We start from the raw sequence: 21,314 nt of genomic DNA, 5'->3' as shown, positions 1-21,314 counted from the left end.
GAAGATTAATATATATATACATAAAACTGCCTATGTCACAGACAAGGAAGCTGGACCTTAGAGAAATCAAATAACTTGCTAAAGTCATTGGGGGAGAGTAGGAATTTGTACATGGTCTGGAAAGCTCCAAAGTCTTGCTCAGTGGTGGTGAAGAGCAGAGGCTCTGGAACTGAACCTTCTTTATTCAAATCTTGGCTCAGCCACTTATTAACTGGGCAGCTGAGTTGTCCCCACTGTGCCTATTTCCTTACCTGTTAAATGAGGCTATTAGCTGTACCTACTTCATAGGGTTGTTTTAAGAGTTAAAAGAACACACGTAAAGTGCCTGTATAGGGTGGTCAACACTCATTAAATATTAACTGTAATTATTTGTCTGCCTTCTAACAGAAGCATTAAGTGAATTGTGTATTCTTCTGAAAGACAGTCAAAGTACACCCTTAAAACTCACTGATTCACTCAGAAATTTAACATTCTATGTAAGAAATATGTGGTAAATGTTTAATGTTAGCAGAAATATGGGATATAAATTCTTAGTATTGTATATAATTTTGATATACACAAATATATATCATATATATTAGTAGCTACTAAATATTCAGATAAAAATACCATATTTGTTCACTTAGGAAAAGATAAAGAGTTTATAAATATATAAGGTAAAAACTTGTTTTTTTACTGTTGGAAGAAATATGGAATATATATTTTTAGAACTGGTTATTTTTGAAGTATTTTATTTAATACTATCCCAATTGCGGTAGGACAGGGGAAGTTTGAAAATTACTTTTTACTGCTTGTTTCTTTTCTTTCTTGCTTGCTGCCCACTTGATTCAGAGTACTGGCAAGATAGTAGAAAAATGATATAAATTACAACTCAAAACAATTAAAAAATTGCTTTTTAATAATTTTTGTGAAAGTATATCACTGAATATAAAATTCAATGGCTAAAAAGATTTTAAATTGTCTTCAATTTTCATTGACTATAATCTAGCTATACTTCAGAACTATAGGCAGATTTTTTTTTTCCTTTAAATATAACTCCTTCAGAGGCCTAAGTTTAGGACAAAAACTATAAAGGATAAGCTTTTCAGTGACTAAGTACGTCAACAGGCCATAGGCTTGTATAAACGCAAGATAATATAGTTCACACACTCGGCCTTGCCAGACTGCCTCTACATGACAGGCAATAGAGAGGAGTGGTAAGAGGGTGCTGTGAAATTTTTAAAACCAAGAGCAGGCTCTGGATTCAGACAGCCTAGGTTTAAATCTTGGTTCCACTACCGACTGGGTATGTGAACTTACTTAAAACTTGTGAGCTTTATACTTCATTTTCCTGAATCTGTATATTCATTAAATGGGGGAAGGGGCACAACCATTAATGTTTTCCAGGTTCTATATATTTTTAAAAAGTTAATTCTTAATAGTTAGTTTTACTATTTAAAAACTAGATTGAAATTGATAATTTAAAAGCAGTTATTTAACTCTCCACCACCAGTCTAATGGTCTAACTCAAATAACACAGGATTTAGTAACCATACAACCAATTTAAGATTATAAGTTATCACAGAAGCTAGCTGACGAGAAAACATAAGTACCTTAAATTTTTCCCGTAGATCTTCTTCTGTGTAGGACTTTGGTATCATAACAAATATTCTTGTAAGTTCTTCATCTTCAACATCTCGGTGACTTCCAGATGATCTGGACTGAGCAATGAAAACCTAAGAAACAAACAAAACCCAAAGAATAATGTGAGAGTATCGGTCAACTATTTTCCTACTCCTTCAGTACACTTACTTCATCATTATTTTGAGATTCATGTTAGGTTAAATGCAATGTAATAGAATCTTACCAAAAAAGTTTTTTTTTAAAGTAATGTTTACTGTAATAACTTTTTACATAATACTAATCTCTGTATTGTTTTTCTCAAATGTGTTTTTCCTTTTGCATTTTTTTTTTAAACCAAGAGCAACAGTCAGTGCACTGAAAGATAATGTGTACTCTGCAATTGTTGGGTAGTGTTCAATGAATGTCAATTGCACAGTCAATTAATAGTGTTTTTAAAATGTCAAGTATCTTTACTGGTTTTGTCTACTTGTTTCAGAGACTAACAGAGGAGTGTAAAAATCTTGAATTTACCTTTCTTCTTTTAGTTCTATCAGTAATGCTTCATGCACTTTGTAGCTCTATTATTGGCTGCATAAACACTGGGACTGTTATCCACTTCTTGATGGATATGATGGATATTTTCATTCTTAGGAAATTATCCTCTCTGTAGTATCTTTCCTGTTGAAGACCATTTTGTCTGATACCACACCAGCTTTTTCTATCCTTTTACTTTCAACCACTTTGTATCTTCATACTTAAAGTGTGTCTGTTGTGAACAGCATTTAGTTTGGCCTTTTAAAAAAAACCCTGACATTCCCTGTCTTTTAATAGGAGTGTTCAGCCAACTTATGTTTAATATTGATACAGCTGGGTTTAAGTCTAGATGGTCATATTTTTAATTGTTTGTTTCTACCTCTGAAAAAAGGTAACATAACCATATTCTGGATCATCTCACTGATCATCTGAAAACCAGCCAGAAAATATACAGAGTGAACTGAGGCTCTTTTTTTCTGCTAGCAATTTAGTTTTATTGAAATAGCATCTATTACATTTAATTTGCTTTGTGGTACTGCTTTTATTTAATTTATAAAACTGTTTGGGCTTTATATTATTCCAGAGGAATATTAAATCTTTAACTATGATTGTAGATAGAGCTGTAAGTGTAAGAATTTTAATGGCTACTCTTATTTTGTTTATAATTTGAAGAAATGTAATAAAATTAATATAAATTACCACACAGGGCCCTTGAGTTTTTTTTTTTTTTTTCTTTCTTTCTTCTTTGTCTTTAAAGGGGGGGCTGTATACCATCAAAGTATGAGAAAACCTGGACCCATGAAATTCCATAGTAGGGGGTGGCAACTAAAAGGACAAAGAATTTATAAAGCCATGTGATTTTAGAAATATTGGAGAAGGGAGTTGTTATGCTTGCTTGGAAAACAGGTGTCACATAGATGTACAATCTTGCTTGTAAGATACAGCTGGAGATATATCCCTAGATAGCATCTATTTCCAGTTATTCCTTTAATAAACCTACACTACACACCAAGCGCTCTGTAAGGTATTAGTAATAGAGAACTGAGTAGCACAGAAATGGCCCCCTAGAAAGTTACCGTTAGTCCAGTGGATCTACCAGTAATGGATGGTCAACAGGGAAATACAAATAGGGAACCTTTAAGTATATGAGAAGACATGAGGAGAAAAAAAAGAGTCTCAAATAAGATTTGAGATTGGAGGTGCCATCAGATCACAAATTTATAAATTTTAGAAGACTGGAACTTTTCAAATTTCTGATAAAGAAGACAGTACGTAAGGAGAACACATGTATAATAATTAACTACCTACTGGATAATTTCTCCTGATATTTTATGTTCACAGACTATGGGCTCTAAATAACAGGCATTCTTGCAAAGCTAAAAACTAAGATTTTTCTCATCTAGTTTCTAAGTTTACCCCTTTCCTCAAGATAATGTAGTTGGTCACTCACAGAATGACTCTTATTTGCACAGTCTTTTCTGGTTGTAGGCCTATATTAAAATTTTCTTATTTGTCTTATGGGGCTTTGGAACTTTGCAAAAGCAAAGTACATGAGAAAAACTGAAGCTGAATTAATTTAACTGGAAATGCTGAAAAAACTGTATTCCAGTGGAGGACAGCCCAAGCTGAAGCTGTTGAAGAATGAATTTAAGACTGTTTAGCTAGGCACTGTAGTGTAACAATCCTCTGGCAGAAAATAAGTGGACAAAAATGTGAAAAACAAAACTTAAACTTTAATTACCTTTGGGGATTTCCCTGGCTAAAAGGGAGGCGGTACATTTTAGTGTTGGGACTTTTACTTCTCTTGTAGGAGTTTAATCAAGGTTTCAAATTTGGGTCATTTTGCAGGGGTTTTCCAGATTTCTGTGGTTCATTTATACTCACAGTATAAAAATCCTCTCTGCTAAGATCATAATTATCAACCTAGTGCAGGAGTTGGCAAACTACAGCTTCCTGTTTTTCTACAGCCTATGATTTAAGAATTGCTTTTACATTTTTAGTTGTTAAAAAACAAAGAATGTGTGACAGAGGCTGTACACGGCTCACAGAGCCTAAAATATCTACTGCCCCTTTATAGAAAAAGTTTGCCAACCCCTGATCTATTATGTGCTGTGGCCTTACGCTTAATTTCATTGATCATCTGTTCTGACTCATTTCAGAGGGTTTGGGAGGTGGGAGGAGAGGGAATGTCTACTGTCTACTGTGCTGTTGGTATATTTCCAGGCTTCTCACTTTTTTGTGGACGGAGGTATAGGGAAGACCTCCAGAGAGAAATATTTCTGAATCTTTCATTTACATAAGTCCATTTAATACTATTTTTCTATTTTCTGTACTAATTGGGACAATTTTTTTTTAAAGTTGAGGAAAAAGAGAACTTTGTGGAAAGCGCCAACAGAAGTACATACAGAGCAACTATTTCTACAGGACAGGTAAAGGGTACAATTCAAGCAACTGCCAGATTCTTGGGATTCTGAATTGAGTACACAGCAAGGAAGGAATGACACGTTGGCTATACTGACAGAAACCCCAGCTATTGACAGTACTGAGGGCTGACTTTGTGCCAGGCACTGTGCTAAAAGCACAGATTAAGTCAAACAGCCCTCAAAATCACCCTTCTTGTTATGTGTCAATATCTTAATTTTACAGACAAGTAACTGTGGGAACTTAATATAAATAACACCAGGGCGAACTAAGAGTATACACAGAAGCACTTAATAATACAATTACACTACCATTACAATGATTTCACTCTTTTTAAGGCAGTTTACTTTGGTCTGCTTTCAAAAAAAATTGACAGTAACAAAACCTAGGCTATCAATACCGTCACAAAGAGGGTTTATTTAAACTAATTTTTAAAAATTACAAAAGTGTGATGAACGTGCAGTAACAGTTTTAATCGCCTGTAGTTACATATTCACAATGAATGCATACTTTTGTTTGGTACTGTGAAAATACCTAACACCAGAGGGCCACAGTTTAAGGTACTTTTATCAAGTTGTTAAGCCCATACTTACCTGAGGAAAAGCAGAGTTATCTATTTTTACACATATGGTAAACCGGGAAGTCTGAGAGAGGAGGGTCGGAGAAGTCCTCAAAGTAGGCCAGGGCAATCCAGAGCTCTGGATTAGTGACGGCGGGAGTGAGGGAGGCCCAGCCTCTGCAGCTCTGCAGCTCTGCTGCCCTAGTCGCCTCAGCTGCCCGGTGGGACTCGGGGGCGGATGTTCTCTCGGCATCCCCCACTCCCACCCCCCAGTAGAGCCTTCGGGCGGGAGGTCTTGAGAAGACCTCTCCCAAGGCCGTCCTCCCCTCCCCACGCCCTAGAAAGCCAGGTGCTATCCAGTCCGCTCCCGGGAGCTGACGTACTACCCCTACCCCGCCCTGACAACGCCCCCGGGGGTACCCCGACCCAGACACCCCGCACCTTGATAGGCTTCGTGTCGTTGGGGCTGAGGCACTGGCCGTGCATCTCCTCCATGGCCCTGCAGGCCTGCGAGCTGCGGGCAAACTTGACGAAGGCGATGCCCTTGGACTCCTTGGTGTGCTTGTCCCGCACCACCCAGATGTCCTGGATCTCTCCGAAGGGCGAGAAGCGCTCCCTCAGCACCGACTCGGGCGTGTACTTGCTGATCACCAGGAAGATGCGGCTGTTGGGTGGCTCGTCTAGGCTGTCCACACCCGGGCGGAAGCCTCCGCCGCTCGCACAGCTGCCCGCTTCGTCCATGGTGCTCCACCCCGGCGCGGGAGCCAGGCCGGGATCCCCTTTACTCCTTCTCGCTTCCGCAGTGCCCGCCACCGCCGCTATCGCGACACCAGCCGTTGCCAGTCCGGCTCCGCTTCCGGAAGACGGAAGAGTCTGGCGCACTCGCGCAGGCCGGCCGGCCGCGGAGGGCGCTGGCTTCCAGGGAGCGGCCTGCAGCGCCCCCTAGCGACCCGGAGGAGCCTGGCGCAGTCGGACTCAGCCCGCGGAGCCTAGGCCCATACATCAGGCGTGCAAGCGATCCTGGTTTCCTGTAGCTAGAACAGCCACGTCTGGTGCACGGTCTTTACCATCGCTGGCTCTACCCCAGCCCCAGATCCCCCTGGGAGAAGGACTTGTTCCCCAAACTTGCCATCTTGATCACACGCTCACTAGAAGACCTCTATAGGACAGAGGTAAAACTGTTACAGTCTTATAGCTGAAAGAAACTGCTGAGATCATCCAACTCCAGCCTTATTTGTTGAGAAAATTGCGATGAGGCCCATGGAATAGCAAAAGGAAATAGAGATACAAATTAAAAAGCCCAAAACAGAACCAACTCCATCTGCTGATCTACTCAACTCCCACAAGCACCCGTGGGTGGTTTGAGGGCAAAAAGAATGCATTGTGCAGCCGTGGAACTAGACGAAATCCTAAGGTGCAAGCAAAGTGGGAAATTTCTATGACTTCTAAGGCTTCTGATTAATGGGCCTTGAGGAGAGGTCCTCATAAAACTAGCAGAAATCCAGAACCAAGGCAGTGGCACTGGAATGAAGTGAAAGGAATAAACTAGAAAATGGCCCAGGAGCAGAGCTCCTTAAATGTTCAAGTCCAGGCTGCTAAGACCTGGGTTGCTATGAACGCAAACAGATTAATACTGTTTATTGTGTGCTAACGGTGAGCCAGGCTCTGTGCAAGGAGCTAGACATACAATGGGGAAAAAGAAGAACATAATGCCTGCTCTCAGAGAGCTTTTTTTCTATTGTGGAAGTCTTACATGAAAATACATAATGCAAAGTAATATCAGATTGTGTTAAATGAGCTTGGACAAAATACTTCAAATTTCCAACTTTAGTTTCCTCAACTGTAAAGTATAAATAATATTACCTACTAAATGGTGTAGTTGTGAAGCTTGCTTAATTAATTCACCCATTTTATTAAGCAAGAAATATTCTCCCCTGTCTACTTATGTTGGGCACTGTGCTATATTTAAGTGATATAGTATTAAACAAAATGATCACTCTCCTTGCCTCATGAAGTTAATAGATTGGCCTTGTATAGTTAGGGTGACATGAGATAATACATATGGAGCTAATAGTTTAGGGATCAAATGAGATAATATGTGTACAATGCAAAATAGAGATTAATTTTCTTGTCCACTTTGACTATGGTGTCCACTACCCGACTCTTGATATGGTGTAGTTGTATGATGGCAGCTAACAGTTAGGGATTTGAGGTTCTCACCATGGCTTTAGCACAAGATTGTGATATTCTCCTTGCATTACATTCTGCATCCATAAAATGAGGACTCTCTTTACCCTAGAACTTAGCATGTCAAGGAAGTACCTTAACTTTCTGCTTTTCTTTATCTTACCCAGACCAATCAAAGTGAATGAAAACAACGTGGTAATGTAATAATTTTATTGATGTGAAGAAAGCGCAGATTCTAGCAATACTATTTGAACGCCAGTGCCATCTAGTGGAAAATGTATAATTTTCTTAAACTGCACTGACTGGGAAATTTCTGTTCTTCGTAGAACAAGATTGCTGATTGGTATCCTGAAAATTTTACAGCAGTATATGTTTCCAGAGCAGTTAATTTTATTTTAGGAGGGATAAAAGATTATATGAAACAAAACCAGGTTCAGAAATCTTGGGAAATGCTGGGAAAGCAACAATTCTTTACCATCTAATTATGTGAAATACCATATATTCAAGGAAAATAAGAACTTTAATTATAAGTTTCTAAAATACAGTAAACATTTTTTCTTTGACTTATCTATTTATTTTAAACAGACATATTGAGATATAGTTCAAATATCATACAACTCACCCATTTAAAGTGGTCAGTTAAATGGTTTTTAGTATTCAGAGTTGTGCAACTATCACCACAGTTCTAGAACATTTTCTTCACTCAATGACAGATTTGTTATGTTTCAAATTATATCAAATCATATTTGAACATGAATCACATGTAACTGAAATAGCTAAAAATTCTGAGGTTTGAAAGAATGAATATTAATTGGTCTTACATTAAAGATGTGCTGGGCATTTGCAGATTGAATTAAGTCAGAACATGTAGTCTATAATGCACAATTATTAGAATGATAGACACATTTATTTCACATGAAAGTCATATTTCCCTTGAAATTTTTTCTTCTGCAATTCTTATTAATTTTTTTAAACAACAGATGATATTATAACTTTTTTAATGGAGGTACTGGGGATTGAACCCAGGACTTTGTGCATGCTAAGCACGTACTCTACCACTGAGCTATATCCTCCACCTTTGTAACTTATTTTTGAAATGAAAGGATAAAATAGTAAATTCTTGTTGTTTTACAAACTTTCTCTGAGCTATCATCTAATTACAAGGAGGCTTACTGGTTATTGTTATTAGTCTTCATTCATTATATTTAAGTAAAAATGTTTTGCTTTATTTGCAAATTTTTAATAGATTTTACTGCTGATATTTATCGGTGATCAATTAGAAACTTTCAGACTGTTCTGTATGAATACCATCTCTATTCTTCCCATCTGTAAGGCTACTGGCTACTGATAAGGTATCCAGGCACCTAGCCTGGCATATGGTAGGCACTCAAGAAATGGTAGTCTTCTTTTTTTCCCTTGAGTTTACGTGTCTTTGTTTGAGTTTGAGAATAATACTTAACATTACTTTTTTTCCCAGTATACCTGGTCCTTTTGACTCAATTTGATGACATATGTCTTTTAAATATGTAGCTCATAGGGCAGAACACATAAGTACCACTTATATAGTTTCATTCAACCATCTGGTAATTGTGGCTATTTAAATTAAAATAAAATTAATAAAACTAATTAAAATTAACTCTAATTAAAATAATAAAAAATACAGTTACTCAGTCACATTAGCCACACCTCAAGTGTTCAAAGCTACTTGCGGATAGTAGCATCCACATTGAACACTTCCATCATGTAAGAAAGCTGTATTGGACATGTCTAGAGAACTAGAATCTCCCATTTACCTAATACACAAAATTTAATAAATTAAATTATTTTAACATTCCTATTTCTCCGTTACAGACTTACTACTCAAGTCTCCCTGAATTAATTATGTAACCACAGGTAAACAACTTTATCTTCTCACATTTTCCTAGACACAGCTTTGACTTTTTCACTTGTCTATCTTCAATATCCTCGTCTTTCCTCACACCTCCCTCCTTTGCTCTTTCAGGACTCATTCTGTCTCCGTTTCTATTCATACTCTATTCTGCTCTTTTGGCCAGTAACAAGCAGCTTGCCCCCTCGCTGTCAGTTCTTTTTTTTTTTTTTTAATGCAGCTTATTTATAATGCTATAATTGTTTATGTATTTAAATCTTGCCTCCACTGGATTATAACTCACAGAAAATTGGAGCTGCAGTTCAGTTTGTCCTTCCAAGTTGCTTGGCACAGTGTCTTGCCCATAGTAAGCGCTTATTTCATTATTTCGTTGACGTGATTTGATTCCTGCAATCAAATACTAATGGACCTTTCGTAAAACGTTGAGTTCCTACCTCAAGTAAGACTGGTACATGTGGTGAATATACACAGATAAATAGGCTTGGGACTATTACGCTGGAAGGATACTCACTCTGTCACATTTTGCCAGCCAGCGACAGCTTGGCGGTGCGAGGCTCTAAGTTCCTGCGAGAGTTGCGATCCTGCGGGATTTGGGGGCCAATCGGCAGCGCCGATGGAGCCTGGCCTGCCATTGGCTAACGTCCACCGGAAGCACATGCGGGCTCGGCGTGAGGTGCTAGTCTTTGAGGCGCTACAGCAGGACCGCCAGCCTTGAAGTTGGGGCGCAGTGCAGTGACTCTAAGGGTTCTCTGGGGAGGCGGAGGACGGAGCCACTGGCCCTGTGGTAAGTATGGGACTAGCTAGGGGGCAGTGGGCCGGGCACTTGTGTGGTCTGAGCACTGGTTATGGGCCACAATGCAATTTGAGCCTGGCTTCGCCCAGGGAGGAGTTTCCAACCATCCGGCTAGTAAGAAGCTCGCCTTAGCCCCAGCATGGTGGGTCCTGGATGTCCGTAAGTGCAACAGAAAACTATTTCTATCAAGAGGCGTCTTTGCAGCCTCTGTGATTTCTGGGTGGGGCTGATTCACAGTACAATCTTCAGCCCTTGGTTGGCAGAAGTCAGCTTCCAAATGGATGTGGCATGGAATAGCCCAGATTGGGAGTTGGAAAGCTGGATTAGAGGTTCCAGGACAGCAGTTTAGAAGGGGGGAAAGGCTGTAGACACCTGGGGGGAAGGGTGTGTTCGTGGACTCGAAGTGATTTACCCACGGTCACGTCATTGTGATGCACTCTACTTCAGTACTTTATTCACTACAACATGCAGAATCTCACTTAATTTTTTTTTAGTCTATGTAGTAATCATTCTTAAAACAGCCTAGTGAGCTTCCCCTCCTTTCATCACTACAGTTATGTGGGTTTTGCAAACTTTAAAACATTTAATGGTGTCTTGTTTTTACCACATTCCTCTTTTTACAGGCAAAGTTAGAAATGACAGTGATTGTAGGTACCAGTATTAAAAAGTTTCTCACTCCTCTTTAAGTACGCTCACACAGTTAAGTATCTGCAATGTGTCATACGGTGTGTTCAACACCGGGTTGCCTAGATTACTCTTAAAAGGGTTATAGATTTTATATTGCTCTTTCTCTTACCTTTCACCATCTCTCTGTACTTCTCACCAACTTGTTACTTTAAACAAGCATCTCAACCTCTATGTGCTTTATTTTCCTTGTCTGTAAAAGTAGAGATATTAATAGTATCTTTCTCACTTGGCTGGTGTGAGGATTAAAAACAATAATATATAAAGGGCTTAGACTATGCCTGGCATATAGTAAGCATGTGTGTTTGTTACTGTTATCCTGGTCTATTTAGCTTTAGAATTACTTCCTTTTTGAATGAGCAGTCATTCTCATACTAGATGTTACATCTTTGCTTATTTTAGTGAGATTTACTTAATTACTAAATCCTAGTGCCAAGTGATTACGAGACAAAAGGAATTCCCTTGATATCCTTCCTAGTTTTCTTGTCCCTTCCTTTGCTGCCTTTGTTGAATTTACTGGTTTTAATGAACTTTAAAGAAGGTCATAGATATTGGCACAGCAGTGATTAAAGATGGCAGTAGTGAGTGTTTTAATTGTGTTAAGTACTGGTAGTCTGAACAGGGACAGTGGATATTTTCTTATAACTGACTTGCATGTTAAATCTGCATAAGTAAAAAAAAGTTTCTGTTTTTTCCCTTTTAAAAAAAGTCTAGTTTCCTGAATTACTGGTAAAATTTAATTGGTATAACAATCAATCTGATTTTTCTGCTTTATATAAAAACTGGAAATTTTCTTTAACTAGTACTGAGATGACATTTTGTTTTTATATTATATAAACTTTATTCTTATAGTGAGTGCATTTTGCTAAAAGGCCATAAATTTGTTTTTGTGACTAAAATTTTCCTTACTGTGGTCCCTGTTCTGAGCAAAGGCTCAATGAATTCTGTATCTATACAGACGGTTGATAAAACTCACATAGGTAGAAACTGAATGCAGCGTTTTGATTGAAGTTTGGAATTTTAAAGTAAATTTCTCTTGGGTAAAATGTGTTTTCTTACTCCCCCTTTTATCAGACCTAAACACTTTAACAGCTGAGTTGTTCGGATACTGCCCAAAGAAAACTTCTATCTTACCTTTAAGTGGATTATTGACACTGTTTTGAGTTTTTACTTAGATATTAAAAAATTAGGAAGATAATAATTTTGCAGTTTACTGTATATGAAGTACTAGCCTCTCTGTGAGTAATAGAGTTAAACAGTATTGTTTTTCAATATTGTCAGAATAACACAAATATTTTCTATTTCTCAACTGAGTTATGAAGATAAAAATGTGCTTATAGATGTACTGTCAAAGAATTAGGTATTATCGTAATTTCTGTAATGGTAACTCTTATGCTGAATTCCATCCCCACTCCCACCTCCCCAACACCCGTACTTCAAAGAACACAAACTGTAGGAAAACAAAACCCAGGTATTGCATTCATTAGCATTTCAAACTACACTTTTTCAATAAGTTAAAATTATTATAATTTTAATTATTTTAATCATTTTAGATGGAGGAGCATTTATTTAGGTACATAACAGAGTTTTTGCCAGTCTTAACCAAAATATCTTTATACAAAATTTATTGTATGTATTTATCACCACATAATAAAATCTTCCCTACTTAGAACCATGTATTTTTTCACTATATGCACTAATGCTGACTGAACTCCTAGTGTTATTTGATTGCTCTCAGGTAATGCTTGATCTGGTCTGATCATTTGTTTACAGCTGAGAGTGTAAAGTAAATAGGAAATTATGTATTACATGTAGCTTGCTGTGACCTCTTTTCTGTATAGTTTTTTATTTTATAGTTCTGTGTAGTATTGCAGGCACTTAAGTACTTATAATATTATATTTAATCACCTTTCCAATTTGTTTTATCCTTATTTCTAAGTAAGGGGATACCAATTTAGACCTATATGCTTCACATCATTTTTTGCACGTGCACTTTTTGGAAGTGAGAAAAAAATAGAATATCGTTGACCTAGATAAATTATTATAATTGTTTGAAGGCTGAAATAAAACCAGGCTTATACCAATAGCTATAGTTTCTGAAGTTGCTATAGCTAGAAATTTAAAATAAATGTGATAAATAAGATGATTAAGTCTTCATAAAGTTGGATGCTATGTGTTTGTATTTTTGAGCACTCAGATTTTAAAGCATGTGTGCTTTAAATTATATTTTTGTTTAATATCGTTAGTATTTACCTCACAGTGATGAAATTCCTTTTTGTCTAGCTTTACAAATCTGATACTTTCTTTGGTCTGTGGCTTAATTTTCATTGCAGAACAAAATGGGAGATGCTGAGGCAGGCAAGAAGATCTTTGTTCAAAAATGTGCTTAGTGCCACACAGTGGAAAGAGGTGGAAAACATAAGACCAGTCCAAATCTCTGCGGCCTTTTTGGCAGAAAAACAGGACAAGCACCAGGATTTTCTTATTCCGATGCAAACAAAAACAAAAGTAAAAACTAGGCAGTTGTGGGAGAGAACCAGAAACTTTGTAGCAAAGAAGAAAGCACATGATTTGATATTATAAGAATTTCCTGATTTGCAGCATTAAAAATAAAATCCACATGTTTATATTATGGAAATACTGATTTATATCATAAGATCTGTGTTTGGATGATTGGTCCGGTTTTTGATCAGAGAAATTAGCAATCCTCTGTGGCATAGGTTTTTTGCCTATACAAGGAATTTCATTTTATGCAGTACATTTATCTTGAAAAGGCATGAGCTAAATTTGAAAATCAAATTATGTTTTATTGGCATAATGGTAATTTTCTATTTCTAGTGGTGATTCTTAGTGGGGTGTGGGGAATGTTATATAGTTTGAAAAGTATATTCAGTCTTTTCTTTCTTGGTGGAAGGTGTGTAGATGACAATTAATTTTAGGGTTGAAATTAAAAATGATTGCAAAGACTAATATATTGCAAAGCAATTTATTACTCCTAGAAATATCTATATATCTATCTATACATATAGTTAGTATTCATTTAAAAATAGGGTACAACTATTTTTTGAACTGTTCTTGGGATCCCAGCATTTCTCGCAGACCCAAATTTCAGATCACTACTACACTACAGTTTGGAATGGTTTATATTTTATTTTATTTTTTATTTCTTAAAAACATTTTTTTAATTCTATTTTTTATTTATTTTTTATTTTTTAGGTGGGGAGGGAGATAATTAGGTTTATTTATTTAGTTTTAGAGGAGGTACTGGAGATTGAACCCAGGACCTCGTGCATGCTAAGCATGCACTCTACCATTTGAGCTGTATCCTCCCCTCATTTCTCTTTTTTTCTAATTGAAATGAAATTCACATAACATATAGTTAGCCATTTTAAAATGTAAAATTCAGTAACATTTTAGTGCATTCACAGTATTGTACAAACACCACCTCTCTGTAGTTTCAAAACTTTTTCATTATCCGTGAAGAAACCCCTGTACACATTAAGTAACCACTCCCCATATTCTCCTACCCCTAGCCTTTGGCAACCACTAATCTTTGTCTCTATGAATTTACCTACTCTGGATATTTCATATAAAAAGAATCATATAATATATGACCTTTTGTGCCTGATTCTTTCACTTAGCATAATATTTTCAAGTTTCATTGACGCTGAAGCATGTATCAGTACTTCATTCCTTTTTTAGGGCTGAGTAATCTTCCATTGTGTGTATATAATACAGTTTGTTTATCCATTAATCAGCTGATGTTTCCACCTTTTACCTATTATGAATAGTGCTACTATGAACATTTGTGAAAAAGTGTTTGAGTTTCTGTTTTCAGTTATTTTGGATCTATACCTAGGAGTGGAATTACTAGGTCAGTTAACTATGTTTAACTTTTTGAAGAAAAATCAAACTGTTTCCACAGTGGATGTACCATTTTACTTTCCCATCAGTGATGTAGGAGGATTCTTATTTCTCCTATGCTCACCAACACTTGTTATTTTTTGTTTTTCTTTTTTAATTGCCATCTTAGTGGATATGAGGTAATGTTTGATGAGTTTGCTTTGTATTTCTTTAATGATCCTTAATGTTGAACATTGTTTCATATGCTTGTTGGCCGTTTGTATATTTTCTTTAGAAAAATGCTTACTTATATTATGTGAAATTTTTTATTTGGGTTATTTGTCATTTGCTTGCTGAGTTATATGAGTTCTTTATGTATTCTGGACACTAAACCCTTATCAAGTAAGTGATTTGCAAATGTTTTCTCTTATTTTGTAGACTTAAAAAATCTTTATTTTTTAAAAATTATATCTTTTGATACACAGTCATTTTTAATTTGTATGAAGCCCATTTATCTACTTTTGTTGTTTATGTTTCTTCTGCTTTGTATGTTAAATCTAATAGTCCATCACCAAATTTAAGGTCATAAATATTTATCCTATGTTTCTTCTATTAGTTTTATAGTTTTAGCTCTTATATTTAGGTCACTGACCCACTTTTAACTAACCAGAATTAATTATCACTAATTTTTTATATGGAGTGAAGTAGTGGTCCAATTTCACTCTTTTGCATATGATTATCTAGTTGTCCTAGCACTGTTTGTTGAAGAGATTCTTTCACAGTTGAATGGTCTTTACACTCTTGCTGAAAATTAATTGGCTATATGTTAGGGTTTACTTCTGGACTTTCAATTATTTTTCATTTATTTGTCTGTATATGTATACTTACACCAGTACCACACTGTTTTGGTTACTGTAGCTTTGTAGTAAGTTTTGAAATTGGGAAATAATGGCCCTCCAACTTTGTTTTTATTTTTCAGTATTGTTTTGGCTATTCAGGGCCCTTTGCAATTCCATGAGTTTGAAGATTACCTTTTCCATTTCTGCAAAAAAAAGGCCTATGAAATTTTGATAGAGATTGCATTGTATCTGTACATTGCTTTGGGGAGTATTGTCATTTTAATAGGATTAACCTTCTATTCTATGAACATAGGGTACCTTTCCATTTATTTAGGTCTTCTTAAATTTCTTTTAGCAATGTTTTGTAACTTTCAGTGTACAAGTCTTTTATGTCCTTTGTTAAATGTATTCCTACATATTTTATTCTTTTAGATACTATTATAAACAATTAAAATTTTTTTTTTCAGATTGTTCATTGCTTGTATGTAGAAACACAACTGATCTTTTTATGTTGATCTTGTACCGTGCAACTTTGCTAAATTCACTTACTAGCTCTAGATTTTTTTTGTGGATTCTTGAGGATTTTCTGTATACAGAATTACGTCATCTGTGAATAGACATAATTTTATTTCTTCCTTTTAATTTGGGTGGCTTTTATTCCTTATTCTTCCCTAATTGCTCTGGCTAGCACTTCCAGTAGATTTCTGAATGTACTGGTAAAAGTGAGCATCTTTGTCTTGTTCCTGATATTAGGGGCAAAGGTTTTAGTTTTTTACCTTGAATATGGTACTAGGTGTGGGTTTTTCATAAGTCCTATTTTTCATATTAAGCAAGGTTCCTTCTATTCCTAGTTTGTTGAATGTTTTTAGCATGAAAAGGTGTTGGATTTTGTCAAATGCATCTTTGAGATAATCATGTTTTTTTCCCAGTTCTATTAACATGGTGTATTATATTGATTTTCTGATGTTGAACTGTTATTGCATTCCTTGGATAAATCCTACTTTGTCATGATATTTAATTCTTTTAACAATGTTGTTGAATTTAGCTTGCTACTATTTTGTTGAGGATCTTTGCATAAGGGAAATTGGTGTGCATTTTCTTATGATGTCTTTGGGAAAGTTTTAAATATAGATTATTTGCAGTTGTAAGTCCTCTTCATAAGTAACGTGAATTTAGTATTTTGAAATTTCTTAATGGGTTTTATAGTGCTTGTATAGACTAAAATACTTTATCTGATTAAGCTTTGCACACCTTGTTATAGGAGAAGGATTTAATAAGGGGAGTTGGCATCTTGTGCACTATTTTTTCTTTTTTGAGTGCACACTGTCAAAAGAAGGGTTCATTTAGGTTGTTTCCATGTCTTGGCTCTTGTAAATAATGCTGCTATGAACATTGGGGTGCATGTAATGTGTCTTTTCAGTTAGAGTTCCCTCTGAATATATGCCCAGGAATGGGGCTGCTGGATCATATGGTAAGTCTCTTTTCAGTTTATTGAGGACTCTACATACTGTTTTCCATAATGGCTGCGCCAGACTACATTCCCACCAAAGTGCAGGAGGGTTCCCTTTTCTCCACACTCTCTCCAACATTTATTGTTTGTGGACTTTTTAATGATGGCCATTCTGACTGGTGCAAGGTGATACTTCATTCTAGTTTTGATTTGCATTTCTCTGATAATTAGTGATATTGAGCATTTTTTCATGTGCCTATTGGCCATTTGTATGTCTTCACTGGAGAATGGGAGAAAATATTTGCAAATGATGTGACTGACAAGGGCTTAATTTTCAGAATATATAAGTAGCTTATATAACTTAGTATCAAAAAAACCAAACAATCCAATCCAAAAATGTGCAGAAGACCTTTAACCATGTTAAATGTACAGTTCTGTAGAATTAAGCACATTTACATTGTTCTGCAGCTGTAACTACTGTCCATCTCCAGAACTTTTTTATCTTCCCAAACTAAAACTTTGTAGCCATTACACAGATTCTGGAAATCATCATTCTACTTTATGTCTCTGCATTTGACTACTCTAAATACCTTATATAAATGTAATCATATAGTACTTGTCTTCTTGTGACTAGCTTATTTCACCTAGCATAAAATGTTCAGGGTCATTCATGCTGTACCATGTGTCATAATTTCCATCCATTTAAAGGCTGAGTGATATTCCATTGTATGTATATACCACATCTTCTTTATTTATCTATCAGTGGACGCTCTGATTGCTTACAATTTTGGCTATTGTGAATAATGTTCTGTGAACATGGGTGTACAAATATTTGTCCCTGCTTTCACTTCCTTTGGGTGCAGTACCCAGAAATGGAATTGCTGAATCATGATAATTCTGTGTTTAATTTTTTGAGAAATAAGTGTACTATTTTCCAGAGGCTGTATCATTTTATGTTCCCACCAGCAATACAGAAGGTTCCAATTTTTCCACATCCCAGATAGCACTTGTTATTTTGATTTTTGTCTGTTTGTTGATAATTGCTTTCCTAAGGTGTGTAACATGGTATCTCCTGGTGGTCTTGGTTTGCATTTTCCTAATGATTAGTGATGTTTAGCACCTATGTTGTTTTTTTGAAAAACATCAGTAAACGGATAAAATTTTTCTTTTGAGAATAATACTTTATAGGTATTGTTGAATTACTATATGCTATTTGCATTTTTGGGTCAGTGATAATTGAAGTAGGTTTTAGGAACAAATTATTTAAATTAACTCATGATTTGCTGAGGGTTCTATGCTAACAAATGATACAACTAAGATTCAAACTCAAGTCTTGTTGGACCTTTAAATTATATCATGGGATTAACATATTTGCTAAACTAATTTATTATAAGAAATTAATCTTTATCTTTTGCCTTTTGTCCTGTCAAATCTGTTAAAGAGGCAATAGCACACATCAAATCATAAATGTACTAATAACTTAAAAAATATTTTGAAATCCATGTACATTATATGAAAATTCAAATAGTTCAGAAGGGTACGTCCCAGTATGAGTAATAGGAAATTATGTATGTTCACGTCTCCCTGTTCTCCCCTATTCCTTTCCCTTTACCAACTAATTTTTAATGGTAATATTATTCTTTATAATTTTAGTGGCTACATTTATACTTTAAGTTAAATGCCTCTATTATTTATCTACTTTAAGCAAGATCTGTTCATTCTTCACTGTGAAGGATGAGAAAATCAAAGTAGTTATACAACATCCCATTTTTTCATACTGTCTCTTAACTCTTACTACTTACATTGTTATTTCTACTCTGACATGATATATGTATAATATAATATATATTATATATATATAATTTATATCCTATGTGACTCTAATTACCATATTTGCTTTAACATTTGTCCTGCATTTAAATTGTATTAGTGCATTTTCCCAGCTTTTACCATAGTGTCTGTGTTTATCTTTTGGTTGGTGGAAAATTACCTATCAGTAGTTATGCCAAGAAAGAATTATTAGAACCATTTTACCCTAGTTCTTTGACATTTGAAAACATCTATGGATTCCCATTGCCCTTGAATATTTTGGCTAGACATAAAATAATTGGATGGCCCTTCTAATTCCTCAGGATTTTGTATGCTTCGTTTTGAATTATTCTTTGGAGAAATCTGAAGCTGATTGTTTTTCATTATAAATTACTTGGTTTTATTTTTATTCTATTCCCTCTAAGTTTCAGTAAAAATCTTACTGAAATTTAGTAATTTAGTAGGCTATTTGTAAGCCTTGATTGATCTATTTCATATTTTCCTGGGAATGCATTCTTCCAACTGGTAGATTTAAGACTTTTATTTTTGAAAATTTTCTTGAGTTATATGTTTTAATAATTTTATAGTATTTCATTTATTTGTTTAGGAAATCTTACTTGGGCCATCAATTGTGCATATTTTGGATATCTTTTGTCTAAATATCTTCTATATCTGGTATTTTCCTTGATTGTTCAAGCTTTTCATTTTGTTTTTATCAATATTTTCAAGACTGATTGTGCTATCAGCATCTATTCTTTCTGCTGTCATTTATGTCTTTTTGTTTTATCATTTTGTCCTTGAACCTTTGTAGCTCTGCTATAAGCCCTTGATTCATAAAGACCTTTTTTGAGTCCATGGAAATTGCTCATGGTTTTTATCTGCTTAATGTATATAATTTCTGATGTGTATTTTTCGTTTAACTTTTGTTTTTTATATTCTTTTCTGTTATGTGTGTGTATGTTGTGTGTATGTGTTTTCAATACTCTTTTGTGCTGATTCCTTTTTGACTATTACTCTTCTTTTGATGAAGACAATTCTTCCTAAGAGAGAGAATCTGAGTGTTCCAATTAGTTATAACACAGTTATGTGTTAGAGATTTGTGTACATGTGTATGTTTGTTGGGGGGTTATTTGCCTCTTTAGTTGACAAAGACCGGCAGCTGTAGGGTTATCCAACACCTTAAGTTTCTCTTTTATCCTGTAATAAGATAGAATCTTTCTTTTAAAGATGGCATGCCTGTGTTTTCTTCTTTAATCCTGGCTCCCCTGCCCCCCCATGGTGTCAAAATGAATTTAGGGAGACTTTCACAGCAAGCCAGTATACATTCTATTCTTTTTGCTCCAAACAGGGTTATAACTCTGTCCCTCATGATTTGTCACCTACTTTGGAGAACTTTTGTCTTCTTCTTTTGAAATCATTAGTGACAGGAGGTGTCCTTTCACTCTGGTCCAGGTTTTATGTCCTTGGTAGTCTTCTAATTGTATCAAGTTTGGGGATATAGGTACTTCCTCAGATTTTTTTTTGAAACTGGAGTTAGCATTTCTGTTTCTCTGTTTATGTTCTTTTCAACTGGTTTTAGAAAGGAAAAAAGTCAGAGGCAACCTTTGTTTCTCATTGTAAAACTGGATTCCTGAAATCAGGAATTTTGATTGAGATCTGGACAGAGGCAGTTTGGTATGATTTGCAGGAAAAACATGGAAATTTGAGTTATAGTCACAGGTTCTTGACTCTATGTAGCCTTGTCATTTTAGGATAAGTTGTTATCCTTTTTTTGGGTCATTGTTTACTCCTCTGCAAAATGAGGGTTTGGATTAAGTGATCTCGAAGATATTTTCTAGAAGGAACTCTGATTCTAGGAGGATGGCGTACAGCTTAGGCACAATGTGTCTGGGTTGGTAGTTCATTGATGTACCTTAGAGAATCTTAAACAGCTTTGGACTTCTACAAGGAAGCCAAAGAGTAGCTCACCAGAGACTAATTTTGGAATTTTCTTGTAGGTCAGAAACTGTAAGTATTGCCAGTTATAATAGTCTTCCTAGGAGTCCAAGAGGAATCGTTGTTCACAAATGTAGGTCACATCAGAAAGTAAGCCTTACAGATGTAACTACACAAATTTAAAACTTATTTTCACCTTTATAAGTGTTATCTGGGGAGAGGAGACTCTGATGGAATATTTGGAGAGCCCAAAGAAATATATCCCTGGAACTAAAATGGTCTTTGCTGGTCTTAAAAAGAAGAGTGAGAGAGAAGATCTTATTCAGTATTTGAAACAGGCAACATCTTCATGAAATGCTCTTACAACTTAGAAAATATTAGTTATAAACCAAATTTTCCAATTTCAAATATTGCATGTTCAAATAATTCATATTTGATCTTTTTTTGATCAGCCTGTAGTAAGTTTAACATTTTAAAATAAAAGTTGATATTTTTGATTGTGTGTAATCTACTGATCAAATGCCCCTCAGAGTGTGGTTACTAAGGATGTGGACAAGGTCAGGGTGGAGGAAGAGAGGGAAGGAAACTAAAATTTATTGTGCTTCAGTAGTCTCTACCTGTGCAAAATGTAAGTCTGGCAACTGCTATTGATGATGGAGATAGCTTCCACGTACTTATTTCTATGCAATGTTAATGTAAATGTAGCAGACGTTAGGTTTAATTTTCATTAAGCTATGTTTGGTTATATGCTTACCTTTTATTATAAAGAA

The 21,314-nt window shown here is 35.5% G+C and overlaps 2 protein-coding genes across 16 annotated transcripts in view; one reads left to right on the top strand and one right to left on the bottom strand.

The window, feature by feature from the left end:
- RBM45 (RNA binding motif protein 45) overlaps positions 1-6,007 on the bottom strand; it is a 29,671-nt gene extending 23,664 nt beyond the window's left edge. For 12 of the 15 annotated variants that reach the window (XR_012507057.1, XR_012507058.1, XR_012507054.1 and 9 more), the window contains exons 1-2: positions 5,558-6,007; positions 1,593-1,715 (exon numbers count right to left, since the gene is read on the bottom strand). Coding sequence is in view for 9 of the 15 variants with exons in the window: in XM_074363943.1 (XP_074220044.1) it covers positions 1,593-1,715; positions 5,558-5,857 (423 nt within the window). In the remaining 6 variants the exon portion in view is untranslated. The remainder of the gene's footprint in view (positions 1-1,592; positions 1,716-5,557) is intronic. The other 3 variants (XM_074363940.1, XM_074363947.1, XM_074363948.1) reach the window with 3 other exon arrangements.
- Positions 6,008-13,007: 7,000 nt separating this feature from the next.
- On the top strand, positions 13,008-20,897 carry LOC123618310 (cytochrome c, testis-specific-like). The gene is given in 2 exon segments (XM_045520384.2): positions 13,008-13,179; positions 20,752-20,897. Coding segments are annotated over 2 exon segments (318 nt in total).
- The last annotated feature ends 417 nt before the right edge of the window (positions 20,898-21,314 follow it).

The sequence above is a fragment of the Camelus bactrianus genome, chromosome 5 (genome assembly GCF_048773025.1).
Source record: "Camelus bactrianus isolate YW-2024 breed Bactrian camel chromosome 5, ASM4877302v1, whole genome shotgun sequence".
Lineage (NCBI taxonomy): Eukaryota > Metazoa > Chordata > Mammalia > Artiodactyla > Camelidae > Camelus > Camelus bactrianus.
This window is presented reverse-complemented; position numbering and strand designations above follow the sequence as displayed.